At 53.4% G+C, this 26,033-nt stretch overlaps 3 protein-coding genes across 10 annotated transcripts; 2 read left to right on the top strand and 1 right to left on the bottom strand.

The window, feature by feature from the left end:
* Positions 1-1,757: 1,757 nt before the first annotated feature.
* On the top strand, positions 1,758-14,346 carry LOC138839000 (hypoxia up-regulated protein 1-like). Of its 3 annotated transcripts, none has more exons than XM_070038638.1 (26): positions 1,758-1,847; positions 3,683-3,779; positions 3,973-4,066; positions 4,230-4,308; positions 4,438-4,592; positions 4,712-4,788; positions 5,098-5,279; positions 5,493-5,608; positions 7,132-7,324; positions 7,471-7,605; positions 7,715-7,797; positions 7,873-8,005; positions 8,186-8,373; positions 8,645-8,783; positions 9,452-9,512; positions 9,766-9,845; positions 10,190-10,375; positions 10,499-10,671; positions 10,765-10,852; positions 10,961-11,083; positions 11,595-11,728; positions 11,859-11,943; positions 12,087-12,327; positions 12,413-12,463; positions 12,754-12,804; positions 12,914-14,346. In XM_070038638.1, exons 2-26 carry the CDS (start codon positions 3,689-3,691, stop codon positions 12,973-12,975), a joined length of 3,000 nt encoding a protein of 999 aa, XP_069894739.1. In that variant the 5' UTR covers positions 1,758-1,847; positions 3,683-3,688; the 3' UTR covers positions 12,976-14,346. The 3 variants fall into 3 exon arrangements, with proteins under 3 accessions (XP_069894739.1, XP_069894738.1, XP_069894737.1); XM_070038637.1 differs by lacking the exon at positions 1,758-1,847 and adding an exon at positions 2,676-2,740; XM_070038636.1 differs by lacking the exon at positions 1,758-1,847 and adding an exon at positions 2,713-3,075.
* An 820-nt stretch (positions 14,347-15,166) lies between these two features.
* LOC138838999 (glucose-6-phosphate exchanger SLC37A4) lies at positions 15,167-21,338 on the top strand. 5 transcript variants are annotated; one of them, XM_070038632.1, is made up of 10 exons: positions 15,167-15,507; positions 16,275-16,627; positions 17,293-17,525; positions 17,842-18,085; positions 18,745-18,903; positions 19,056-19,141; positions 19,618-19,731; positions 19,930-19,995; positions 20,331-20,469; positions 20,607-21,338. In XM_070038632.1, exons 2-10 carry the CDS (start codon positions 16,480-16,482, stop codon positions 20,771-20,773), a joined length of 1,356 nt encoding a protein of 451 aa, XP_069894733.1. In that variant the 5' UTR covers positions 15,167-15,507; positions 16,275-16,479; the 3' UTR covers positions 20,774-21,338. The 5 variants fall into 5 exon arrangements, with proteins under 5 accessions (XP_069894733.1, XP_069894731.1, XP_069894734.1 ...); XM_070038630.1 differs by lacking the exon at positions 15,167-15,507 and having other exon boundaries at positions 15,538-16,627; XM_070038634.1 differs by lacking the exon at positions 15,167-15,507 and having other exon boundaries at positions 16,540-16,627; positions 17,262-17,525.
* Positions 21,339-22,343: 1,005 nt separating this feature from the next.
* Positions 22,344-25,873, bottom strand: LOC138838997 (trafficking protein particle complex subunit 4). Of its 2 annotated transcripts, none has more exons than XM_070038628.1 (5): positions 25,715-25,873; positions 25,029-25,203; positions 24,090-24,193; positions 23,174-23,300; positions 22,344-22,659 (listed from the first exon to the last, which is right to left on the bottom strand). In XM_070038628.1, exons 1-5 carry the CDS (start codon positions 25,845-25,847, stop codon positions 22,581-22,583), a joined length of 618 nt encoding a protein of 205 aa, XP_069894729.1. In that variant the 5' UTR covers positions 25,848-25,873; the 3' UTR covers positions 22,344-22,580. The 2 variants fall into 2 exon arrangements, with proteins under 2 accessions (XP_069894729.1, XP_069894728.1); XM_070038627.1 differs by having other exon boundaries at positions 25,557-25,790.
* Positions 25,874-26,033: the final 160 nt, after the last annotated feature.

Here is a 26,033-nt window from a genome sequence, read left to right as displayed (position 1 = left end):
AGCCACAGCACCACTTCTGGGTTTCTGAGTGGTTTATTGGATATTAAGAGTCTTACGGTCTTTCCTGCAGGACTGACTTTGAACTGAGATCCTCTGATCTCAGACTTCTGAGTAACTAGGATTACAGGCATGAGCCACCAGTGCCTGGCATGGACAGTGTCTTATCTTCCACTTTAATAAATTTATAATCCTAAAAATATTATGGAAACAAAAAAATGTGAATCATCTGTTTTCTCCCTACATAAAGTTACAACAAAAACCTTCCAAGTCTTCCATGTGACTCAGGCACCATATATATATATATATATATATATATATATATATATAGTATACATATAATATATATTATATATTATATATATATCTGTGTGTGTATATATTTTTGTTTGTTTTTGGTTGTGGGGCTTGAACTCTGTGCCTGGATGCTGTCCCTCAGCTCTTCAGCTCAAGGTGAGCACTCTACCATTTTTTTTTTTTTGGTCCAGTCGTGGGGCCTGAACTCTGGGCCTGGGCACTGTCCCTCAGCTCTTCAGCTCAAGGCTAGCGCTCTACCACTTGAGCCACAGCGCCACTTCCAGCTTTTTTCTTATGTGGTGCTGAGGAATTGTGCCCAGGGCCTCAGGCATGCAAGGCAAGCGCTCTACCACTGAGCCACCTTCCCAGCCCAGCACTCTACCACTTTGAGCCACAGCATCATTTCCAGTTTTCTGGTGGCTAATTGAGGGTAAGAGGCTCATAGACATTCCTCTCTCGGGCTGGCTTTGAACTATGATCGATCCTCGGATCAGCCTCCTGAGTAGCTAGGATTATAGGCATGAGCCACTGGTGCCTGACTGTTTTTGTTTGTTTGTTTGTTTTTTAAGATCGGGCTGAATGTGAGGTCCCCCTGCCTCAGCCTGCCAAATGCACCACTCTGTTCAGCTCCTGTTGATTTTAATCTATTGTCTATTTGGCTAACTTCAATGCACCTTTCTTCCCCAGGGTTTCTGCAGTGTCCAAGAAGGAAAGTCTCACAAGTTGTTCTGGATAAGATCAGTGCCTTTTCAGCCAAGGGCAATATGAATCAAGTGTTTTACATAAAATATTTTTCCATTGTTCCCTAATTCCTTCTGTGAAACATTATTCTCCTCTCTGGACAGAGAACAAAACAGGCAACTCCCCAGAGCACTGAACACCTGCTGCACCTCCCAGGGGGACAGATATCTAGGCTAAAAATGGTAACTGCAGCAAAACAGCTCCCATCAGGATATTCTGGGGGTGGAAGCCCCTGCTTCCTGGGAATAAGGGAGACTTATTCTCCCATTTTGCAGCCATCCAATGGGGTTTTGTTTTTGTACCCATTGGTGCCTGGCTGTTTTGTTGGTGGTGGTAGTAGTAACAGGGTTTGTTGGCACTTTACTCCTCAAGCCACACTTCAGTTTGTCTTGCTCCTTGGTTAATTGAAAATAGTCTTATGGACTTTTTTTTGTTTTGGTCAGTCTGGCTTTGATCCTTGATCCTCCGATCTTGGCCTTTGAGTAGTTAGGATTATGGATGAGTCATATGCACCCTACCATATTATAATTTTTAGCTAACTTCTTTTATTTCTGTCAATTTCCGTACCACTGGAATAGTAAAGTATGTTTTTTTTTAATTTGTTAGGGATGGAAATTTACCAAAAAAAAACAAAAACAAAAAAAAAAAAAACAAAAAGAAGCTACGCAAGGGCTCTACAAGCGAGCCACACCCCCAGGCCTGCACTGTTCTAGAAACACAGTGGACCTCTCCGCGGTACTACCAACTAGGTTTCTCTTCTGCTCTCTTCACTTACGCCTGAGGAAAAACGTGGAGGAACAGATGTGAGCTCGGTAAGGGAGCAGGGGCTGCACAAGCCCTGACCAGGACGCCTCCTGCCTTGAGGCAGGAGACCAGGTGCAGCTTTAGGGCGGAGGACAGGTGATAAACCTCACCGTGTAATGACCCCGGGAAGGGAGAGGGAAATGCCACACAGAGATGGAACAGGCTGTTCTAATTCTGTGACCTACGCAGTCATAAAGGGACTGGGAAAAGACCTGGTGGCACAAAATACACAGAAGGTGGCGCGCATATGCTCAGTCAGACCTACTGAAAGTCTGGAATATTCCTTCTCGGGAAGGAAAACGGGGCTCAGGGTCCAGGCCGGAAGTTGTGCCGGGAAACTAGGCCACTCTCGGAGCCGTCAGCAAACATCGCTCGCGCGGCTCGTTTCCTCAATGGGACTAGACTGTAGATGTCCAGCCAGTACCGACCGGGGCAAGCGCTTGTTTGACGTGGCTGCGGAGGGGATGCTGCTCATTCCCACGCCTGGGGGCAGGGGGGGGCTCCCCTGGTTACCACCGGATCGACTGTGCACCCGGCTTGATTCATCTAGGGTCACTCCACGGCCTAGGCAGAGTGACGCTTCCAGCACCCCCGAGGCTCGGAAAGATCCCGCGGGCTCCCAGGGGGAGGAAGGAATGGAACGCGCCGGCCTGTGACGTGGCCCAATCCCCGGCCGGCGCCAGTGATGGAGTCCCCCTCCAACTGGTGGACTGGCCCTGAGGTCGCCGTAGGGGCGGGGCGTCTGCCAAAGCCGGGGAGGGCCTAGGACGTGGACCAATGAGAGCACGCGCCGGGCGGCGAGGGGGCGGGGCCGGGCGCGCGGCGCAGGACCGGACGGTGGAGGCGCCAATGAGCGTGCGCCGCGTCCGGGGCCGGCTGGTGCGCGAGGCGCCGCGGAGAGGTTCGTGGCCAATGTAACAGTTTGCAAACCGAGGGGAGTTGTGAAGGGCGCGAGCCGGGGCAGCGCTGCTGGCCTCGTGGGCACGTCGGCGCTGTGTTGGTCTCGGAGCGGGGACCACAGGAGCAGGGGCTTGAGAGGTAGTGGGAGCGGAGTGGCGGACCGGCCGCCGCTCCGGAGGGCGACGGCGTGCGAGCTCCGGGGGCGGGTCGTTTGCGGGAGTGAGGGCCGCACGGACGCCGGTGCGTTTGGCTCCTGCAGTTCGAGATCGGCCGCCCGCACGAGCTAGGAGTAGGCCCGGATCCGATTCCGGGAGTGGGAGCCTCGGCCTCGGTCAGGTGAGACTTAGGTGAACACCGGGTACCCGATCCCGTCGGGCGAGTGACCTTACAGCTCCCCGCACGGCGGCTGCGTGGGCAGCGGGGCCGAGCGCGGGGAGGGGATGCGGAGGGGGGCGGGACAGCCGCTGGGATGCCGGGGAGACGGGCCTGGTAACGTCTTCGCCACCCCAACGTCATCACCTCTCGGTTCCTGTCCAGGCCCAGCCTGGTGCTCCCAGCCACCGGCGGAGCTCCAGGTGTGGGGAGGCAAGCTGAGCCCTTGCAGGGGTCCGTGTGCCCCGCGCCAGGGGTCTGGCAGCGCGCACAGGGCTGTGCTGGGTCAGTTACAAGGCTGTGCAGCTGAGGGAAGGCCCTGTCCTCCTCCCCGCTGTACTGTTACCTTCCTTGTTTAGCGAGCTCAGGACCCTACTCTTGTCAGGGCCCTTCTGTAGACACTCCAGGGGAGGATTAGAATGGGCATAACTTATCTGGAGGAATTGATATAAGCTGTTCTGGCTAAGTGAGGATGTAATAGGCACGAAATCTTACAGCTTCTTATTTGTGGGATATGGTTCAGTATCTTTCCCTTGGAGCATTCACTCACCCTGTATTTTCCTCTTCTAAGGGTACAATGGCAGTAACAGTCAGAAGACAGAGGCCAAGGAGGCTAGCCTGTTGGGCCTTGATGGCTATCCTCTTGGCAGATCTCTTGGCACTGAGCGGTATGTATCTAACAGAGGTGTCAAAGAATACATGAAGGGTGGGGAGAGGGCTTGAGACTCCTGGTCCGAAGTCTGTAGAGTTACTGGATCTAGACTTTTACCTTTGTCTTTGCCATCTTTCTCCTCAGAAAGTCAGATGCCTTTTGGGAAGGTGGGGGAAAGGGTCTCATTGACAATCCTGTTTCCCCTTCAGACACATTGGCTGTGATGTCTGTGGACCTGGGCAGTGAATCCATGAAAGTGGCTATCGTCAAACCTGGAGTGCCCATGGAGATCGTCTTGAACAAGTGAGAGCAGCCCAGGAGTCAGGGTGGCAATGAGGGTACCTGGGTTGGGGCGCAGTGTTGTTTCTTGGTAATGCCCACTACACACATTGATATTTGAGTGATTGATTGTTGGGTCTTGAGGGGCCTGGTGTCACACCCTGCTGTAATTTTTCCTTTTCCTCAGGGAATCTCGGAGGAAAACCCCAGTCATGGTGACCCTGAAAGAAAACGAAAGGTTCTTTGGAGATAGTGCAGCAGGCATGGTGAGTTACCAGTCCTGTTTGCCAGGTCGGTGGACTCAAGAGACTATGCCCTTACATCTGTGCTATAAGAGGCAGGCGGTGCTGAGGTTGGCCAGCTTACCACCTTGCTTGTTCTTCACTTCCTCTTAGGCCATCAAGAACCCAAAGGCTACGCTACGTTACTTCCAGCATCTCCTAGGGAAGCAGGCTGATAACCCTCATGTAGCCCTGTATCGAACTCGCTTCCCCGAGCACGAACTAAACATTGACCCACAGAGGCAGACTGTGCGCTTCCAGATCAGCCCGTGAGTGGTTCAGTGGGAAATGCATCCTCGCCCTCCTGAGTTTTCTGTTGGCGTGTGTTCATGATTGTCCTGCCTTCGTGTTTGTCTTTCTTTGTCTCAACTCTTCCTCCTCCCCTCAGGCAGCTGCAGTTCTCACCTGAGGAGGTGCTGGGCATGGTTCTCAACTATTCTCGTTCCCTGGCTGAAGACTTTGCAGGTGAGTGCCATGAAGGGGCTGTGGCTGCCAGGCTTCCCAGATCTAATGCAGGGACTCTCAAGTGGGAGTACAATCAGGGAACATTCAGCAATGTTTGAAAACATACTTGGTTGTCACTACATACCTTAGCCAGGGATAAGTTCCTGGTTTCTAGTGTGCAGACCTCAAGAATGCTGCTGAGCATCCTGCAATGTGCAGGGCAGCCCCCAACACCAGAACTATTTGTCCCCAAGTGCCAGTAGTGGCGAGGCTGGAAATCCTGGTCCGAGGTTTGGAACTGGTGTGACCCTATTTTGTTATCCTTTGTAGAGCAGCCTATCAAGGATGCAGTGATCACCGTGCCAGCCTTCTTCAACCAGGCTGAGCGTAGGGCTGTGCTGCAGGCTGCCCGAATGGCTGGCCTCAAAGTGCTGCAGCTCATCAATGACAACACTGCCACTGCCCTCAGCTATGGTGTCTTCCGCCGGAAAGACATCAACACCACTGCACAGGTAAGCCAAGAAGGCCAGACATACTGGGTGCTGAGTCTGAGGATAGAGGCCCCCTGTTTTGTTTGCATCTCCTTTGCATAGCTAACCTTTGACAAAATGTGGCAGCAGCCTCCTGTGGCCCCTAATAGAGCTACTTGGTTTTATGATGAGAGTTGGTGGCCCCTTGAATGCAGGCAGGTGGGTTCTGTGACAGTGCGTTTGGTGTCTCCACAGAACATCATGTTCTATGATATGGGCTCAGGCAGCACCGTGTGTACCATCGTGACCTATCAAACAGTGAAAACTAAGGATGCTGGAATGCAACCACAGCTGCAGATCCGGGGAGTGGGGTAAGTGGATGTTGGGAGGAGGGCTTCATATTAAGACCCTTAAGGTTAGAGGGGTCTTCCTGGAGTACAGCTGCCTCCCTGCTATCTGTGAGAATGGCTCCCCTGAGCGAAGGATCAGTCACCATAAAGGACTACTTGCAAAGAGTCAGGGAAAGCAGGAGAGAAGGAAGGAGGACAGTTGGAACTTTTTTTTTTTTTTTTTTTGGTTGGTCATGGGGCCTGAACTCTGGGTCTGGGCGCTGTCCCTCAGCTCTTCAGCTCAAGGCTAGCACTCTACCACTTGAGCCACAGCACCACTTTCGGCTTTTTTTTCTTTTTGCTTATGTGGTGCTGAGGAATCGAACCCAGGGCCTTGAGCATGCAAGGCAAGCGCTCTACCACTGAGCCATCTTCCCAGCCCTATCACCATTTTCTTAGACTCATCTTTTTTTTTTTTTTTTTTAAATCTTTTCTATCTTTACCAGTGTTACCCTAGACCAAGCTGCTAGTGCCTACAGAGTTTAAAAAGATGTGCTGTTTCTACTGACTTCCCCTTTCAGTTCTTCCTGCATATTGCAGGGAAGGGGTTCTCTTTAAAATGCTGATCTAGGGGCTGGGGTAGCGGTGAGGTAGTAGAGCACTTGCCTAGTGTTCATGACATACTAGGTTTGGTCCTCAGCACTTAAGTAAACAAAGCAAATCTGATTCTAACCTGTTTCTTTAAAGCTTTTCCTTTACCTGAGCCTTGCCTCCCACAGCTATCTCTAATTAAGCTCTGCACCCCAGCACATCTGTCCTCATTTGGAGCCTGCCATTGTCTCTCCTACCGCAAGGTCTCTACAGACACTGTTCTCTCTGTCCAAAACATCTTTCCTTCTCTTCACTTAGCCCTAGCTCCTGTGGAGATTTCAGTTCTGACATCACTTCTACAGGGAAGCTTTCCCAGGCATCCCTAAGTAGTGCAAACCTCCCTGTTGAGTTCAGCTAGCCTTGTCTAATACTCCTTTATGAACAGGTTTCCCCTTCCCCCCGCCCTCCCCCCGCCCACCCGGGCCTGGGCACTGTCCCTGAGCTTCTTTTGCTCAAGGTTAGCACTCTATCCCTTGAGCCACAGTGCCACTTCCAGCTTTTTTCTGTTTATGTGTTACTGAGGAATTGAACCCAGGGATTCAGGCATGCTAGGCACGTACTCTACCACTAAGCCACATTCCCAGCCCAAAACACAAGGTTATTATTTTACATTTACTAGGTTATTCAACTGCTAGATTATAAGGTTCTTGATGGAAGGGGTCCTGCCACTCCTAATCCCTTCTGCACATTTGTATTCTGAGAAACAAATAATGTGTAGTAAATACTGTTGAGTGGGTGGGTGGATGAACTGCTACTGGGGGTATCCAGTGTGGGGTGAAGAGTTGGGCATAGAGTGGGTTTTCACATTTGGGGTTACAGGGTTTCTGAAACAGTAGCAAGATGCCATGAGAGGCTCCTGGGCCAGTGGATGGGCCCCGTGTCCTCACCCTTTCCCCGTTCCCTGTCCTGAACAGATTTGATCGTACACTTGGAGGCCTGGAGATGGAGCTTCGGTTGCGGGAGCACCTGGCTGGGCTTTTCAATGAACAGCGCAAAGGTCAGAGAGCTAAGGATGTGCGGGAGAACCCTCGAGCCATGGCCAAGCTGCTGCGGGAAGCCAATAGGCTCAAAACCGTCCTGAGTGCCAACGCCGACCATATGGCCCAGGTACCCACATGAAGCTGGTAGTGGGCAAGCTTGCTCTACCCAGAGGGTGGAAGATCCTGCCACCTTCCCACAGTCCTGTTTCTTTGGGTTCAGTCAGCAGGGCCTATCTGGGCAACCCCCTCCTGACCCTCGTCCTCCTCCCCTAGATCGAGGGCCTGATGGATGATGTGGACTTCAAGGCAAAAGTGACTCGAGTGGAGTTTGAGGAGCTGTGTGCAGACTTGTTTGAGCGGGTGCCTGGGCCCGTCCAGCATGCCCTCCAGAGTGCTGAGATGAGCTTGGTGAGAGCATGGTGGGCAGGGGTGCCGGGAGGCAGTTGGTAGGGAAAGGGTCAGTGTTGAAGAAGAACATGCCCTGCTTGTACCTCACCTCGCCACCTTCCTTCTGCAGGATGAGATCGAGCAAGTGATCCTGGTGGGTGGGGCCACTCGGGTCCCCAAGGTTCAAGAGGTGCTGCTGAAGGCTGTGAGGAAGTGAGTATAGCAGCTGGGCATGGGACCTAGCTCTTCAGGCTGGGTGGATGGTGCTGAAGCTTGGGACTCTCACAGGGAGGAGCTGGGGAAGAACATCAATGCTGATGAAGCAGCCGCCATGGGGGCTGTGTACCAAGCCGCTGCACTCAGCAAAGCCTTCAAGGTGAAGCCGTTTGTTGTCCGGGACGCCGTGGTCTACCCCATCCTGGTGAGTACGCTTGCCTGATGAGCTCACAAGCTCCCTTTGCTTCTATCTGTGGGATCTCACTTTCTGTCCATTTGAGCCTGTCCCCTTGGTCTTTCTGCCACAAGAGATCCCTGCTGTCCCATCCCCACTCCAGAACCCGCTGTGGCTCCTCAGTGTGCCTATTCTTTGCTGGCTGTGCAGGTGGAGTTCACAAGGGAGGTGGAGGAGGAGCCTGGGGTTCACAGCCTGAAGCACAACAAACGCGTGCTCTTTTCCCGCATGGGGCCCTACCCTCAACGCAAAGTCATCACCTTTAACCGCTACAGCCATGATTTCAACTTCCACATCAACTATGGTGACCTGGGCTTCCTGGGGCCTGAGGATCTTCGGTGAGGGGCGGGGGGACAGAATGGGAACTCCTGGGAGGTGGGGGGGAGTGGCTACCAGATGACTTGAGGATTTGTGGGAGGGGGCTATGGAGCCTGCGGGACTGAAATAGGAAATAGGCTGCAGGGTGAGGGTCAGTTTACAGGCGTCAGCCAGAGTTCTTTGTCCTCAGTGTGTCCTTACGTAGGGCCCCTGGCTTCTTGTGCCAGGATGCTGTTTGGGATTGGAGGTGAGCACGTGTTCTCCTCAAACTCTTCTTTACCTTCCACCTAGGGTATTTGGTTCCCAGAATCTGACAACGGTGAAGCTAAAGGGCGTGGGTGAAAGCTTCAAGAAATATCCTGACTATGAGTCCAAGGGCATCAAGGCCCACTTCAACCTGGATGAGAGTGGCGTGCTCAGTCTAGACAGGGTGAGAGCACGAGGGTCCCCGTGCAGAGTAGGGACCAGTACCCTGCTGGCTTTCCCAGAGCAGATTCCACATGATAAACACAGTGGGTTTTGGAATTGCGTCTGTCTTGGATCTAAATAGAGCTGACCAGGAGTCCGGCATGAACCTTCTCATGGCCCATATGTAGGCATTAAAACTTGCTTAAGAGGAACCTATTAGAATGGCTGAGAAATATCCTCTCTCACACACACACATCCTTTTATTTTTTGTCGGTCATGGAGTCTGAACTTTGGGCCTGGATGTTGTTGCTCAGCTCTTCAGCTCAAGGCTAACACTCTACCACTTGAGCTACAGAGCCATTTTCGGCTTTTTCTTCAAACCCAGGGCCTCATGCATGCAAGGCAAGCACTCTACCACTGAGTCACCTTCCCAGCCCAAGAAACCCATTTTTGAAGAACAATTCTGGGTTGTCTTTTGGTACACACACTGGGAACTGGTGTCCCGTACTGTTGCTGGGGGGAGACATGGAGGAATCAGGGCTCTTAATTGAAAGGGTTGGGTGACCATCTGGGAGCTCTAAGGAAAGCCAGGTGAGAGTGCCGTACAGCTGCAGACCACTGTGCACTTGCAGGGTTTGTGGTGATGCATGGCTTAGCATGTGCAGCTCTTCAATGTGAACCTATTTTCAGGTTGAGTCTGTCTTTGAGACCTTAGTGGAGGACAGTCCAGAAGAGGAATCTACTCTAACCAGTAAGATGAACGTGTGTGTGTGTGTGTGTGTGTGTGTGTGTGTGTGTGTGTGTGTGTGTGTGTGTGTGTGTGTGTGTGTGTGTGTGTGTGTGTGTGTGTGTGTGTGTGTGTGTGTGTGTGTGTGTGTGTGTGTGTGTGTGTGTGTGTGTGTGTGTGTGTGTGAAATTGGACAAGGTGGATGGGCCACTGCCTTGGTTAGGAAGTTGACTCACTGCTTGATCCCCTGTGAGTCTGTATGCTTCCTTCTCCCCAGAACTCGGCAACACCATTTCCAGCCTGTTTGGAGGTAGTACCACACCAGACTCAAAGGAGAATGGTACTGATGCTGTCCAGGTAAGCACTGGAGCAGGTAGCTACAACCAAGGCGAGAAGTCTGGTGGACATCCAAGCTGTCTGGGAGTTGATGGCCCTTAACCTCAGCCCATGCCCGGTTAGCCATGCCCTCATCATTCTCCTCTGGACACAGAAGCCATTCCTAAATTTCAGAGCCCAAGGCCCATTTCCGAGACAATCCCTTCATCCACTTAGACTGCTATAGTCCAGACAGCCCCTGGGGTCCTCTAGTTGTCCTCTGCACCCAGCAGTGTCCTGAGAGGTGATCTCTTCTAAGCAGAGTAACTTGCATAGTCAAGCCAGGCCTCCAGGTTCTGCTGTGAGTCCTCAGCACTGTCTCCTAGGAAGAAGAGGAGACCCCTGCTGAGGGGAGCAAGGACGAGCCTGGGGAGCAGGCAGAGCTCAAGGAAGAAGCTGAAGTCCCAGCAGAGGATACCTCTCAGCCCCCACCTACGGAGCCCAAGGGAGATGCAACTCCTGAGGGAGAAAAGCCCACTGAAAAGGAAAATGGGCACAAAGATGAGGCCCAGGTGAGCGGAGAAAGGCCAGTGGAAACTGGGATTGAGGGACCAGATAGAAGCCATCTTTGTTCTTTGGCCTTTGAAGAAGGAAAGGCAAAGCTTTTTCTGACATCCTCCACTCTTCCCACCCAGAAGCCCAACGAGAAGGGGGAGGCAGGGCCTGAGGGTGCTCCTACAGCCCCTGAGGAAGAAAAGAAGCAGAAGCCTGCCCGGAAGCAGAAAATGGTAGAGGAGATCGGTGTAGAGCTGGTGGTTTTGGACCTGCCTGACTTGCCAGAGGAGGAGCTGGCTCGTTCTGTGCAGAAGTAAGTGGTGTGTGTGTATGTGTTGAATTAAGTCTGTAGGAGTTGAGTTCCAACCCACCCTCTCCCTCACGTCTGCCTCTCCTTTGCCCACAGACTTGAAGACTTGACCTTCCGAGACCTAGAGAAGCAGGAACGAGAGAAAGCTGCTAACAGTTTGGAAGCTTTCATCTTTGAAACCCAGGTTGGCAGGTTGGGGACCATGCCCCTGGCCTCCTGGAAGTTGGGTAGGGCATCTCTCTCTTAGCCTTGCCCTTGGGCTCATGGCATGCGTGCATTTGTCCCCTCTTAGGACAAGCTGTATCAGCCTGAGTACCAGGAAGTGTCCACTGAGGAACAGCGTGAGGAGATCTCTCAGAAACTCAGTACCGTGTCCGCCTGGTTGGAGGACGAGGGCTTTGAGGCCACCACTGTGGTGAGGAGGTGCCCAGGATATAATGGGATGGAAGCTTTTGCCTTCCTTTCTCAGGGTCAGAAAGAGGAAAGCCTGAGGTATGAGGCCATAAAGAAAAATGCAAGAGCTGGGCGCTGGTGGCTCACACATGTAATCCTAGCTACTCAGGGGCTGAAATCTGAGGATCACGGTTCAAAGGCAGCCCAGGCAGGAAAGTCTATGAGACTCTTACCTCCAGTAAACTGTCAGAAAACTGGAAGTGGTGCTGTGGCTCAAGTGGTAGAGCACTTGCCTTGAGCTGAAGAGCTGAGGGACAGCACTCAGGCCCAGAGTTCAAGCCCCACAACCAAAAAAAAAAAAAAAAAAAAAAGATGCAAGGGGGCTAGAGGTGTATGTCAGTGGTGGAGACCTTGCCTAGCAAGCACAAGATCCTGTGTCCAAATTCCAGTATAAAAACAAAATCAGGATGCAGGACTTTTCCAGGGCTTTTGCCATCCTTTCAACTCCTCTCCCTACTCCTGCTGTCCCTCAGATGTTGAAGGAGAAGTTGACTGAGCTGAAGAAGCTATGCCAAGGTCTGTTCTTTCGGGTGGAAGAGCGCAAGAAATGGCCCGAACGGCTGTCTGCCCTGGACAATCTCCTCAACCATTCCAGCATGTTCCTCAAGTGAGCAGCCTCTGCACCCTTTCTTCCCTAGTCCCTACCAAGGCCACAGCTCTGATTCCTGTCAGCCTCACATTCCCCCACCCCAGTTTTTTCTGCCCCCTGAGCTGATTGTCTCCTGTCTGGCATCCAGGGGCGCCCGGCTCATTCCAGAGATGGACCAGATCTTTACTGAGATAGAGATGACGACACTGGAGAAAGTCATCAATGAGACCTGGGTAATCATTATGTGAATGTAGTACTGGAGGTACCAAGGGTGGCAGGATGAGTTACAGTCCTCAGCCGGAGGCTGGGATGATTTCCCTGGGGCAGACATTTTCTCTTCCTAGCTACCCCTGAGTGATCCTGGCCTCATCCACAGGCCTGGAAGAACACAACTACTGCTGAGCAAGCCAAGCTTCCTGCCACTGAGAAGCCTGTGTTGCTCTCAAAAGACATCGAGGCCAAGATGATGGCCCTAGATCGTGAGGTACAGTATCTGCTAAATAAAGCCAAGTTTGCCAAACCCCGGCCACGGCCCAAGGACAAGAATGGCACCCGGACAGAGCCTCCCGTCAATGCCAGTGCCAGTGACCAGGACGAGAAGGTCATCCCGCCAGCAGGTGAGGGCAGAGCGTCTGGCTCCTCGTCCCAGCGGGCTGGGAGAAAGCCTCCTTTTCCTGCAGCTTACTTCTGGTTTCCCTCCAGGCCAGACTGAAGAAGCAAAGCCCATTTCAGAACCTAAGAAAGTAGAGACTCGTGAGTTGGGGAAACTGGTTGTTGGGACAGAGACATTGCACTGGCCTGGGGTTGGCAATCTGGCATATCTAGATGGTCTTTTGTGGTGCTGGGGATGTAACACAGGGCCTTGAACATGCTCAACAAGAAATCTGTTGGAGCCACATCCCCAGACCTTGGCCTCTTAAAAAACAACTAAAAAAAAAAATAAGCAAGAGACCAAATGTGGGCTGCACATTCTAAAATATTTACTAGCTGGCTATTGACAAGCCCTCCATTAACTTCTCCCTCTTATTCCTTCCAAAACACAGGCTCTGAGCCAACAGACACTGAGCCTCTGGAGTTAGGAGGCCCTGGAGCAGGTGAGGGTGGGGCTGGGTATGTGCTGGGCAGCCTGGTGGGATGGAGAGAATAATCCCTGCAGAGAACTGTTTGGTCTCACTGCCTCCCCTTCTCCCATTTTCCTAACAGAATCGGAACAGAAGGAACAGCCTTCAGGACAGAAGAGGCCTTTGAAGAATGATGAACTATAACCCTCATCTCCTCCTCCCCAACCCCCACTCATCCCCCACTTGTCTCCAGCCCCTTCTACCACCTCTATTTATTACACATTGGGGTGTGGGCAGGGGTTGGTCCTGCCCACAGGGCTAAAGTAACTTCTCTCTCACCTGGGGCAGGAGGGAGGCTGCTCACCATCTTCTGGAATAGCTCTGTGTTAAACCTGAACTGTTGGTTTCCAGACCTCCACCTCTTGGTCCCTACCTATCTGGCCCTGCATTTGGGGAAAAAATCACTATTATGTCTTAATTCTTTGCCTCTGGGTCAGTGAGAGGATGGCTGCCAGAGGTGGAGGGGACCTAGTAGTGGGCAGGACGTCAAGGGACACAGGAGAGTGTTCAGTCTTCTCTGGGCATCCTTCCCTTCTTTCCTCTTCCACCATGAAATCAATGTCCCATTTTGGCCAGTGTCTACAAAGCCTTGGTCACCACCTTTGGTTTCTGAGTGCCTGTCTATGCTTTTTCCCTCCAGGATCTTCTGTTTCCTAACCCTTCACCCAGTTCTTATCTGGCTCTTTCCACTGGGTCCCTTGGCTTCCTAGTACAGGAGGGCAGTTTTCTGTCTCTTGCCTGACATCTCCCACCCAGACTGGCTTGTATTCCCACTGCCTGTTGCGACCCCTAGTGGCCAGAATATACGGGGAGCAGTCACTGCCCTCCAGGGAGTTGAGACATATCAAAGCCCTGCAGTCCTCCCCTGTGATTGTTGGGCCCTGGAAAACATGTAGAGTGTTTAGCAAGGATGCCAGTAGCCTGCAGGCACTCAAAATCCTTAGCTGCCCAGTACCCCAGGTTTCTGTAACTACCTTTTTTCCTTCTTCCTTCTGCCCCTCCCAAATAGAGCCTTTCCCTTACCCCTTACCCACTGGGCTGACCAAAATGTGCTTTCTACTGTGAGCCCCTGTCCCAAGACGGGGATGGAGAGACAATGTGTGAATGTAAAACTGTCACCTCATTCGGAGGCAGGCTGTGGGTAAAGGGTGAGGGTCAGGTTTGGCCTGCCTTGTGTGTGACTCTGCTGGGGCGGTCAGGGGAGCTCTTTACCCACAATGCCAATGCCTAGGGAACCTGTCCTCCAGTATTCCGTCTGTGGCAGAGCTAGGGCTGCCACCCTCTCTGGGACAAAAGCTAACCCAGTTGTGTCATTCTGCCTTCTTTCCACTCCTCCTCCCCCCTTTTTTTTCTTTTGCCACATTGGCAGAGAGGGACCTTCAGGTCCCACGACCTCACTTCTGTAAGTTTTGAGTCCCTTCATTAGCGCGTGAGGCTGGTTGGACAGGTTTGAATCAAATTGTACTTTGCTCCATTGTTAATTGAGAAACTTTCAATAAAATATTCTTTTCTACAGTTTTTGTGCTTTGTATTTTTAAAATGTGTTTCTTGGAAATAATACATTTCAGAATAACTGCATATTTAATATGCAAAGAGGTATAGTAAAACTACCTGTAGGCCAGGTATGGTGTGATGTGAGCTCTTACCTGAAAAAGGCAAAGCAGTGCCTACGAAGGAAGGGCAAAGCCTGAGTTCAAACCCCAGTACTGCCAAAGTAAGCTTTACTACTACAGCAAAGACCAGGTGTGGTGGCTCATACTTGTAATCCAAGGTTCTTGGAGGCAAAGATCGGGAGAATAGCAGTTTAAGTCTGAGCAGAGTCCACAGAAGTAAGGTTTAGAGAAGTGCTTCAGAGAAAGAAATGGGTCCAGGATTAGCAGAGCGCGGTCCCTGAAATAGTGGGTGTGCCTCGGAAAGTTGTCAGTTGTGCTGAGGAGCGCATTGCTTTCCTACAGAAAACACCTCGAGGAACAGGGATTGCCAGCCCTCAGTATTCCGCAGCTGTCTGACGGAGCAGGAAGCACGCAGGAGGAGCTCATTTTGGGGGTGCTTGGCCCCCAAAGGGAGCACCATCCCCATTCCAGGAGCAGCGTGACGAGGGAGAGCCAGGTGCAGGCGGAGCCCTGCCCGCCGCCGGGCCCGCCCACCGCCGGCGCATGCGCAGCACCGGCCGGGCTGGCCCCGCCCCGTCCTCCTCGGGCTCCCGCCTCCGTCCAGGTAGGGGGCGGTCGGCGGGGGAGGGGCATCACCTGAGGGCGGGGCTGGACGCCGGCCTGGGGCTCCGGGGTGGACGCTGGAATCCCGGATGGTTCCTGCGGCGGCCCTTCCGGGGGAAGCGCTGACCCCGCCCCTTTATGTCCCGGGCCCGGGGGCCCCCGCAGCTCTCTGGCTCCGCCGCCGGGCCCGTGACTCCCCAGCCCGGAGTCGGGTGTCCCGGGTGCCTTGAGGACGCGAGGCTGGGCAGGTGCCGAGCCGCCTCCGCCCGGCTGGAGCCAGGGGCCTCCGGGACTACGTGCGACCGCCCTGCGCCCTGCGCCCGACCTTCCGCTCCAATTGCTGCCTAGCCGAGCGGAGCAGCCGCGGCATGCGGGGGCCGGGGACGCCGGGCGCCTCGGCCCTCCCGCCCGGGCCCGCCGCGCACCCGCCCGCAGGCCGAGCCCGGACGGACCTCGCAGGGTAATGGGGACCCAGGGGCGGCTCTGCGTGGCCCTGGCCCAGCCTAGCCCGCGGGCTTCCTGTGTGTCCCCGCCGGGCGCGTGGGGAGGGGATCCCCCCGCGAAACTTGTGCGGCTTGGCTTCGCGTGTTCTAGTTACTGCGGTCAGGAGGAGGCCAGCCGCGGTGGGAGAATGTCACCGTGTGTGAAGTCACTGTGGAGTACTGCTGTAATTGTTTTATGGTCGTTAATGCCTGTGCCCGATTAGATTAAACTGTCACTGGTAGGTAGGGAAAAAGCGTATTTAGGTTCTTGGTCTAGTTCTTCTAGGATGAGGGGGGCTACTGTGTCAAGAAAGCTACACCCCACTTATGGTAAGCCCTGGATGAGGTCCCCTCTAGAAGGCCTACCTCTAGAGGTAGGGTTGTTGGGGGGTGTGTGTCAGATTGAAAGGGACAGTGTGGAAGCCAGTTGCAGCCCATTGCTGTGCCTCACGACCAGGAAGTCCTCAGTGAATCCTCCCTGAACTTGAGGTTCCCTCACTGAGGGAGCAGGGCTGGGTAGAGGGCCGCTCTGCTCTGCCCAGCCTCCCCTGGGCTCATGCAGACAAAAGTAATTAGGCTGAGCCTTTAATCACAGCTCCTTTCACAGTCAGAAGGACAATGCAAAAGGAGGAAAGGGACACAGGGTTCTGGCCTGGCTCTCAGGCATGCCTTCCCTCAGGGACCCCTACCCCCTCACCCCCCCAGTTTGGCTCTCAGTAATCTCCTGTTTTCTTGTCTCCCTCAGGACACTGGGTTCCCTAGGAGCCGCCTAGAGCTTAATAATTGTCCAGAAGGCGGCTATAAAGGGAGTCTGGGTGGAGGAGGGAGCAGAAAAAAACCCAGCTCAGCAGATCTGGGCACTGAGAGCCTCTAGCAGGAGTAGTCGGAGGTGTTGTGGTGTTGTGGTTGGAGCTCAGTGTCCTGGCTGGCAGGGCCTGTTCTTTTCCACCATGGAGGCCCAAGGCTACGGCTATTATCGCACTGTGATATTCACAGCCATGTTTGGGGGCTACAGCCTGTACTACTACAATCGCAAGACCTTCTCCTTTGTCATGCCATCGTTGGTGGAAGAGATCCCTCTGGACAAGGATGATTTGGGTAAGCCCTGGAAGGGAAGGGTGGCGGGTCTGGAGCACTGGAACCAGCAGGACACATTGAGTGTGTGTGGCAGTGTAATGTGTGTGGGTGTGTAGCATGCTAGAAGCGTCCGCACAGCAGGACTCTGGCCAGTCATCTGGCGCTGTGTATTGGTGTGTGTGCCTGTCACCCACATGCGCTCTCAGAGACACTGTTCATGATGAGTGTGTTTGCTGGGTTCAGAGTAAGCTTTTCACACCTATGTGAGCCTGCAGAGGTGGAGGTGAGCACCAGGGAGGGCGGGGGAAGGGAGGATGGCACCAAGACTTCACATGGCCTGATACACATGCTACCTTCCAGAAGGAATGAGAGTCCCTCACCCCCTGTCCAGAGGTGGGGCAACTGCTAGAGGCCTTGGGTTGGCATTGGTGAGGTGCCTGCAGATCCCAGGGAGAGGAGCTGCTTCTTTCTGGTCCTGGAGCAGGCAGGAGAGGTAGCACAGGCCTCAGGCCCTGTGAGAACCTCAGGACTCGAACACACATCCTCCTGTTCCTTGGGGAAGGAACCTGTCTCATCCTGCTGGGCACCTCTGCACACCTGACCCCGTGCCTTCCTCCACCCTTCCTGTGCCTCTGCCCTGCCCCTAACTCCCCAGGTGTCCTCCTCCCTGCTCCCCTCCCCTGCAGGGCTCATCACCAGCAGCCAGTCTGCAGCCTATGCCATCAGCAAGTTTGTGAGTGGGGTGCTGTCCGATCAGATGAGTGCTCGCTGGCTCTTCTCCTCTGGACTGCTTCTGGTTGGCCTGGTCAATGTAGTCTTTTCCTGGAGCTCCACAGTGCCTGTCTTTGCTGCTCTCTGGTTCCTGAATGGCCTAGCACAGGGACTGGGCTGGCCTCCCTGTGGGAAGATCCTTCGGAAGGTGTGTTCATCTGGTAGACCTGTTTGGATTAGCATGAAGGGTACTGGACAAGGGTGTGGGCACCCCCTTCTTGCCCACTCTTTCTGACCCAGCCCACAGCAGTTTCCTTAGGCATTCCCAGCCGGCTTCTATTGCTTGTCAAGATATTTTAGGAGTCGGAGTGGTGGGGTCAGGTGGCAGATGAGGGTACTGCCCTGCCAAGTGGAACTACCTTCTCCCTCATCCTTGTAATATGAGCCGGGTCTGCCCTACCCTAGCCCCTCTGTCAACATGGGCTGTGGGCCAGGTACCTACTCTCCCCCCCTCTGCCTCACAGTGGTTTGAGCCATCCCAGTTTGGCACGTGGTGGGCCATCCTGTCAACCAGCATGAACCTGGCCGGAGGGCTGGGTCCTGTCCTGGCCACCATCCTTGCCCAGAGCTATAGCTGGCGCAGCACGCTGACCATGTCTGGGGCACTGTGTGTGGTGGTCTCCTTCCTCTGCCTGCTGTTCATCCACAACGAACCTGCTGATGTTGGACTCCGCAACCTGGACCCTACCCCCTCCAAGGGCAAGAAGGGTGAGCCCTCACCCACGCTCATCCATCATTCGCTTAGCAGAATTAGCCCTCTGCCACATCCTGTGCTAACCGGTGGATGCAGGGGAAGGGCTAGCAAGGAGGGCGGGTGGGAAACAAGTAGAACTCCATCCTTAGAGCGAACAGGTGTTGCGACTCATGTCACGTCCTGGTCTTTCCTTGGAGTAGCATCCTGCACAGCATCCCAAGTTTATGTGGCTGCATTGTCTTCTCTCATCTGCTCTAGTTCTCAGTTCTCTGTCATTCCTTGAGGCTTGCAGCAGAGTTGGGGAAAGGGAAACAGGTGCTTTAGGGCTCCCGGTCACACTGGTCCTGGTTGTGCCCATGGACTCTGTCCCTGGGGCTAGTTGATGAATGGTAGGGGTGCAGTTGGGGTAGGACAGCAGAGCAAAAAGCCTGAGGCTAGATGTGAGGATGCATTCCTTCAACCCTAGCACTTGGGAGGTGGAGGCAGGAGGATGGTGTGTTCCAGACCAGGCTGGGCTATAGACTCAAAAACAACAACAAAAAAGCACACAGCTAAAAAGGCTGGGGGCATCATGAGTCTTTGCCTAGCAGTTCCCAGTACTGAACACAAGGAACAAAAACACCACCACCCAAAACACAACACCTGAAAGCTGTCTGGCCCCTCCCACCTCTAGGCTCCTCAAAGGAAGACAGCACCCTTCAGGAGCTGCTGCTGTCCCCTTACCTATGGGTGCTCTCCACCGGCTACCTGGTAGTGTTTGGAGTCAAGACCTGTTGCACAGACTGGGGCCAGTTCTTCCTTATTCAGGAGAAAGGACAGTCTGCCCTTGTGGGTAAGATGGGTGTTGGGGTGGGAAAAAATGGGTCCTACAGGGGAGAAATGCAGGCCTTGCTTCTTTTTATCCTTTATTCGTTCCTTGAGCCCTGGGTACCTCTGGTTCACCCTCCCCTCCTTCGTTCTTCCCATCACAACTCCCCCTTGCAGGTAGCTCCTACATGAGTGCCTTGGAGGTTGGGGGTCTCATAGGCAGCATCGCAGCTGGCTACCTGTCAGACCGAGCCATGGCAAAGGTGAGTGGGCCAAAGGGAGTCTTCCCTTTGAGTCTTCTCTGCATGGCTTGGAAAAGCCCTGGAGAGACAAGAGTTGTGGGACGGAGGCTGGTTGGCACAGCTGGTTCAGGTGGGAATGAGTCCAGGCTTCTCCTACCTTACTTTGGGACAATAGGTTGTTGGGAAAGGGTTTCAACTGATGTCAGAGAGAGCCAGAATCTGTCTAAATTGGCTTCTCCAGTGCCCCAGGCAAGCTGGGGGTGGAGACGGACTGGGTACAGCTCCCCAGCACGTGCTGTACACCTGCCCCATAGCGGAGGACAGGATGTTGTGGAATTTGGCCTCAGCATGAGCAAGGCCCAGGGCCTCCCAGAGCCAAGAACTGTGATGGGATTGCCACAGACCTGTCAGCAGCAGCCCTATTGCTGTGTCAGAGTCCACCGTGGGGGTGCTGGGTTGGGCTCTGAGGGCCTGAAGTCTCTGGACTATCTTCATAGGCAGGGCTGTCTGTCTACGGAAACCCCCGCCATGGCCTGTTGCTGTTCATGATGGCTGGCATGACAGCATCCATGTACCTCTTCCGGGTGACAGTGACCAGTGACTCCCCCAAGGTAAATATGGAAAGCCTGGCCAAGGGCTATGCACAGGAGACAGAGCAAGGACCACTGTGACTGGGCCCCTCCCTGGCTCCATCCAGGGCCAGCTTCCCTGCTGCTCTTCTTCTGATCTGTTGCCCCTCAGATCTCGCCTCTGTACTCTGGTGTCTGTCTACTCTGGGCCTGCTTTTCTTCTTTCTTCTGCTCCTCTAGGATGTTGCTTTCTGGACTCCGGCTCTTCACCCTCTCGCTGAGCTCACGGGCTTTACGGAGCACGAGGTGCCTTAAAGTGGTCTCTCATTTTATTCCTGGTCTGTCTCGCCACTGTCCTGCCCCTTTGCCTGTCCCAACCAGTCCAGCAAGTTCTAAATCAGCCAATATGCAGCTCAGGAGAGGACTTCTCTACCTCCTTCCCCTGCCCACATAGGCCTTCCTTGAGCTGGCTCAGCATTCTAGCTCAGTGTTGTCATTTGTACTAGGGACTTGGGTGAGTGGGTAGCTTACTGTCCCTTTGTTAGAGTTCGTTTTTGGTGGCCAAAGACTTTGTGATCTGGCAGAGGTAGGCAGGAAGGTTGCTTTCTGGTTCTGAATGGCACCCCGCGCTGCCCTTGCAGATCTGGATCCTGGTGTTGGGAGCTGTGTTTGGTTTCTCCTCCTATGGTCCCATTGCCTTGTTTGGAGTCATAGCCAATGAGAGTGCCCCTCCCAACTTGTGTGGCACCTCTCACGCCATTGTGGGACTCATGGCAAATGGTAAGTAGTACCCTGTAGAGTAGCTGCCTTGTCCCCACTTGTGCCTTGCGCAAGGCCTGCTCCTCGAGGCAGAGCCAGTCCCCCCCACTGGCTTGCCCCTCACACTCAGCTCAGGCAGCTCCCCTCCCTCCTGACAGTGGGCGGCTTTCTGGCCGGGCTGCCCTTCAGCACCATCGCCAAGCATTACAGTTGGAGCACAGCCTTCTGGGTGGCCGAGGTGATTTGTGCAGTCAGCACAGCCGCTTTCTTCCTGCTCCGAAACATCCGAACCAAGATGGGCCGCGTACCCAAGAAGGCTGAGTGAAGAGTGCCGGCTCTGGAGCGCCTTCTGCAGTGGCCTCCCCGTTCAAATGTTAGGATGCAGGGAGGGAGCGGGCGGCTCCTGCTAGGATGGAACCTTTGACTGGAACCTTTGTCTTTCCAACTGGAACCTATTTTTCTGTATGTGCAATGTCTCCCTCACCCAGGTGGCACTGAAAGTTTATTAGTGGCTCATGAGGTCCCAGCTCCCAGTCCTATATTTAAGCAATAACCTCTGCTCCTGGACGACATTAGCTCATGCCCTGCCTTCAAACAGGCAACCCCTGCATATACATCCTGACGTCTCCTACACCTTTCTTCCCCTTCTGGGCCCTGTCCTGTCTCAGTTCTATCAGTCCCCACTTGGTAAGGCTGTTTCTGCAGTTGCAGGGCACTAATGGCGAGTGACTTCTACTCTGCCTTAAGTCCTCTCCAGAGTGAGCAAAGCTATTGCCAGTACCTTAGGCTCTGGAGGAAGAAAGCAAGCCGGTACCCTGGGTATAGCAGGGAGATGGAGGGGAGGGTAAGATGACTTGTTACAGAAGATTAAAACTAGATTTGATACTAAACAGTGACTCATTCTTTCAAAAGGGGTAACAGAAACTAGGCAGCTTTTCTTTGGGAAATTACTCTCATTACTGCTTCTTTCCACTTCAAAGAAGACTTTGGCCGGGCGCTGGTGGCCCACACTTATAATCCTGGCTACTCAGGAGGCTGAGATCTGAAATTGTGGTCAAAGCCAGCCCAGGCAGGAAAGTCTATCTCTTTTCTCCAATTAACCACCAGAAAACAGGAAATAGCACTGTGGCTCAAGTGGGAGAATGCTATCCTTGAGCTGAAGAGCTCTGGGACATGCCTAGGCCCAAAGTTCAAGCCAACCAACTTAAAGAAAAAAAGAAAGACTTCATTTCCCTGGAATAGGGAAGATGAAGTATTAATGGGGCCCTTAAGCTCAGGCCTCTTATGCCTTCAACTGAGTGTTGTATAATCAATGATCACTTCCCAGACAAAACTGCTAGGTAATAGGTTAAATAACTTGATTGAGTCGTGGGGTCATGGTTCACAGACTGGTCAGAAAACAGTGTAAAACTAGACTGTCAGTGACTGGCATGGAGAATCTGAGACATGGAGATAGGTACACCTTGGTCCACTTCATCTAGAAGAGAAGGTACCCCTGGTGTTAGGGTGCAGATGAAGTGAGACAAAGCAATAAAGCCTGGCTCTAAGCGCTGGCTAATCGTTCCACCACCAGCACTATCTCAGCCCCTCCCCCCTCCAGGAAATCAATAACAATTCTGACACTACATCCAAGGTTCATAATTCAAAGTAGATGCTCATTTATTAACACTTTTGTTGTCTCCCAAAACAGTATCTCCTCACCCTGAAATTACCCCGTCCTCCCCCATTTTTTTTTTCTTTTTTTTTCACTTTTGTCTGGGCTAGCCTTGGACCACAATTCTACCTACGCCTTCCAAGTAGCTGGGATTGTAAGCATGTATTACCATGCCTAGCTGGCCCTTGCCATCTGCCCTACTTCACCCCATCCCTTTTCCCCAAACACCATCAGGACAGACTGGAACTAAGAAAGTTTATTAGAGCACTTATGGTCCTACCTCCTCCATAAATAAATCTGTACAGTCAGGAAGCAGGACCTTGATATATACAGAAGGGAAGAGAGCAAACACTTCAGCTCAGGACTGCCCCATTTTCAAGTACACTCCAAGGCTGCTGCAACAGGATCCCCACTAGAGTGGAAGCAGAAGAACCCCTGCCCAGGATTTCAGAATTTGAAAGCCCATTGCCAGTTTAGCTTATGACCCCGGTCCAAAGGTTCCAGCCTTCTCTGCCACCTCCAGGGCTAGCTTCAGGTTCTGATCAAACAGCTCGCACCTAGGCCAAATCCAGGAGACAGAAAAGTGTGAGGCCTGAGGCTTCCTTCCCACTTGGGGTATACAGGCAGAATCAGCAGAAACACTTTTTTTTTTTTTTTTTTTTTGTCAGTCGTGGGACTTGAACTCAGCTTGGGTCCCTGTGCTCTTCAGCTCAAGGTGAGCGCTCTACCACTTGAGCCACAGCACCACTTAGAAACACTACTTTAAAGATGTAAATTCCAAGGGAAGGGGCTGGGAAGGTGGCTCAGTGGTAGAGCGCTTGCCTTGCATGCATGAGGCCCTGGGTTCGATTCCTCAGCACCACATAAGCAAAAAGAAAAAAGCCGGAAGTGGCACTGTGGCTCAGGTGGTAGAGCGCTAGCCTTCAGCTGAAGAGCTGAGGGGCAGCGCCCAGACTCAGAGTTCAGGCCCACGACCGGACCCAAAATAAAAACCAAAAGTACTCTCAAACTTCATGATTTGGGGGAGGTGTACAATGCTTTGACCACTGTCTGGGAAATAGGCTCACCTACCTGATGGGCATTTCCAGTGAGTAGAATGGATTCTTGAGGGCAAAGTCTGAGTAAATCTCATAAATTTTTCGGAGAAGAGAATCTATTCCAGCTTGCCTGGGATCTGCCAGCACCACAAATTTGATCCCTGTAGAGAGGCCAAGGATGGTTATACCAGAGGGACAAAATGCAGTAAGTAATGTCATTCTGTATAGGAAAGCCTTTTCAATTTTGTAAAAGACTGTTGTGATTTTTTAAAAAAGTTTTTAATCTATTACTTCATCAAGCAGAAGGGGCCAAAGAAATGCTGTGACTTTTATCACCCAGGCTGAGACCAGGTTCTAGTTCTAGCTGTGCCACTTACTCCCACTCTTGGAATTCCTCAGTGCCAAACAGGACAAGCGCAGGGAGTTTTCCGTTATCTGCACTAGGGAGTGAAGCAATGATAAGGCCATCTTCACTTGGCTTTCAAGTTTCATTTTGGAACAACACTCGAAAATTCTCTTGGGTGTGCAATGTTAATTAGGTGAATTTTCTGAACCTAGGACGGCTAGAGCTGAACATGCTGAGTAACATAAGAAATACTGGGGCTGGGAAGGTGGCTCAGTGGTAGAGTGCTTGCCTTGCATGCCTGAGGCCCTGGGTTCAATTCCTCAGCACCACATAAGCAAAAAGAAAAAAAAGCCTAAGTGGCTCAAGTGGTAGAGTGCTAGCCTTGGGCTGAAGAGCTGAGGGACAGCGCCCAGGCCCAGAGTTCAGGCCCTATGACCGGACCCCCCACCAAAAAAAAAAAAAAACCATAAGAAATACCAGCTTCAGATTAAATATTGGCCCTGGCTTCACAAAGCCAGTAAATAGAAAGTGTGACACCACCCCTGCTTACCAAACCTGTCTTTGGTCAATCACCCATCCCTTTGGCCTACCTACAAACACATACCTGTCAGTGTCTGGAAGCAGTGCAGTTTGAATGTGTCTGTTTCCAGCATCTCAATGCCCGAGCTTCCCTGTTCAGGAGACAGCTGGGAACCAATGGCAAAGAGCCTGTGTGTGCAAAGGAAGCAAGTCGGGAATGCACCCCTCACTTTTCCATTAAGCTGATTCTACCTGCAGACAATTTGTTTTACAGCCTGGCATAGTCAGGAGAGTTAATGTAGACTATCTAGCAGCTGTGTCAAAATTTCTTTCAGCTGGGCGCTGGTGGCTCATGCCTGAAGTCTTAGCTACTCTAGAGGCTGAGACTGAGGATCTTGGTTCAAAACCAGCCTGGGCAGTAAAGGCCATGAGACTCTTACCTCCAATTAACCACCAGAAAATTGCAAGTGACTCAAAGTGGTAGAGCGCTAGCCTTGAGTAAAAAGAGCTCAGGGATAGCGTCCAGGACTCAAATTCAAGCTCCATAACCGACAAAAATAATTCTTTCAAATTCACATGACTTCTATTTTCCATTACATATTTTACTACGTTAAGTGCCCTACCATTGAGCTACAGCTCCCACCATTCCTGTTTTGCTATAAAATGTTTTACACTGAAAACTCCGGGTAAAACAAACACTCTGGGGATTATGTGCATATTTACTTAGTCCACCGCTGGGCCTATCCCTGCACATCTCAAACCAGTTATTAATTTTAAAGGTCATTAATTCAGTTGCCTTCCTTTCAAGATGAAGACACTAAGGCTCAGAGAAAAGAGGCTAACTCAGGCCAGATCTCACCTCTGTACTACCGAAAATTTAAACATCCCTGATCAGCTGGTTTCACACGAACCGAACGCTCCAGCGAGGGAGGTATAGAAAAGCTTGGCCCCGCCCGCAGAACCAGGCCAACCCAACCGACGGCACGCCCAAGCCCGCGGCGCTACGAAGGGCTGGGGTACTTACGAGTGGAACATGGAGGCCAACATGAGCTTCTCATTCGAGGTGAGGCGGGGCCGGCCGAAACGAATGGACACCGGGTAGTTAGCAGGGTTACCCAGATACTCCAGCACCTCTTTCCCATCGGCCGTGTGCTTGCCGTTCACGTCCATGCCATTGATGGCCAGCACCGCGTGGCCCACTGCAGAGGTGAGGCCTAGGGTCAGCACTGCTACAGCCCCGGGCTCCGCTGCTCGGGACCCTCCTAGGCCGCGCTCCTGCCGCCCCGCCCCTCCACGCCTCCGCCGCGGCTGCCCCCGCCCCTCCACGCCGGCCGCCCCGCCCCTCCACGCCTCCGCCGCGGCTGGCCCCGCCCCTCCACGCCGGCCGCCCCGCCCCTCCACGCCTCCGCCGCGGCTGGCCCCGCCCCTCCACGCCGGCCGCCCCGCCCCTTCACGCCTCCGCCGCGGCTGGCCCCGCCCCTTCACGCCGGCCGCCCCGCCCCTTCACGCCTCCGCCGCGGCTGGCCCCGCCCCCGGCCCGCGCCCAGCCCACCCCGGATGCCGTCGCGCTGGCCGAAGGCGACTAGCACCCGCTCGTCGTGTAGCTTGAGCAGCAGGTCCAGCGGGTAACTGAACGTTTTCTCAGCTTCCGCCCGTGGCGCGTAGCTGTCCAACTGGTAAATCAGGCCGCCAGCTTTGTTCACCACATACACGCTAAAAATCGCCATGGCTGCCGCGGTGACTCCCGGATGCGGCCTCTGTCCGACGTCCCCGCCCCGGAAATGCCGTCGCAGGTCCTGCCCGGCCCACTCCGCCGGCTGTCTCCCAGTACCCCGCCCACCATCTGCGGCGCGTGCGCATTCGGAGCTGCAGGCTGACCCAGTTATGCGGAGAAACTGGTCCGGGACCTGGCAAGTCGTTTCCTGTTCCCCAGTGCCCGGGTAGAGCAATGCGACCGCGTCAAGTGTGGAGCGTAGCCACGCCCCTTCCCGCCCCCAACTTCCTCCGCGTGGCCCCGCCCCTCGCCCCG

Source organism: Dipodomys merriami, unplaced genomic scaffold (assembly GCF_024711535.1).
Source record: "Dipodomys merriami isolate MVZ:Mamm:240054 unplaced genomic scaffold, mDipMer1.0.p SCAF_29, whole genome shotgun sequence".
NCBI classification, from domain to species: Eukaryota; Metazoa; Chordata; class Mammalia; order Rodentia; family Heteromyidae; genus Dipodomys; species Dipodomys merriami.
Note: the sequence above shows the minus strand (reverse complement) of the source record. Positions and strands in the feature narration are given on the sequence as shown.

Coding starts and splice junctions, on each gene's coding strand:
- LOC138839000 (XM_070038638.1), top strand. CDS start 3,689: ATGGCAGTAACAGTCAGAAGACAGAGGCCAAGGAGGCTAGCCTGTTGG. Junction 4,789..5,097: donor CCTGGCTGAAGACTTTGCAG/GTGAGTGCCATG, acceptor TATCCTTTGTAG/AGCAGCCTATCAAGGATGCA. Junction 12,805..12,913: donor GTTAGGAGGCCCTGGAGCAG/GTGAGGGTGGGG, acceptor TTTTCCTAACAG/AATCGGAACAGAAGGAACAG.
- LOC138838999 (XM_070038632.1), top strand. CDS start 16,480: ATGGAGGCCCAAGGCTACGGCTATTATCGCACTGTGATATTCACAGCC. Junction 16,628..17,292: donor TCTGGACAAGGATGATTTGG/GTAAGCCCTGGA, acceptor CCTCCCCTGCAG/GGCTCATCACCAGCAGCCAG. Junction 18,086..18,744: donor CCCCTCCAAGGGCAAGAAGG/GTGAGCCCTCAC, acceptor TCCCACCTCTAG/GCTCCTCAAAGGAAGACAGC.
- LOC138838997 (XM_070038627.1), bottom strand. CDS start 25,731: ATGGCGATTTTTAGCGTGTATGTGGTGAACAAAGCTGGCGGCCTGATT. Junction 23,301..24,089: donor CTGCTTCCAGACACTGACAG/GTATGTGTTTGT, acceptor GCCTCTCTACAG/GGATCAAATTTGTGGTGCTG. Junction 22,660..23,173: donor TCACTGGAAATGCCCATCAG/GTAGGTGAGCCT, acceptor GATTTGGCCTAG/GTGCGAGCTGTTTGATCAGA.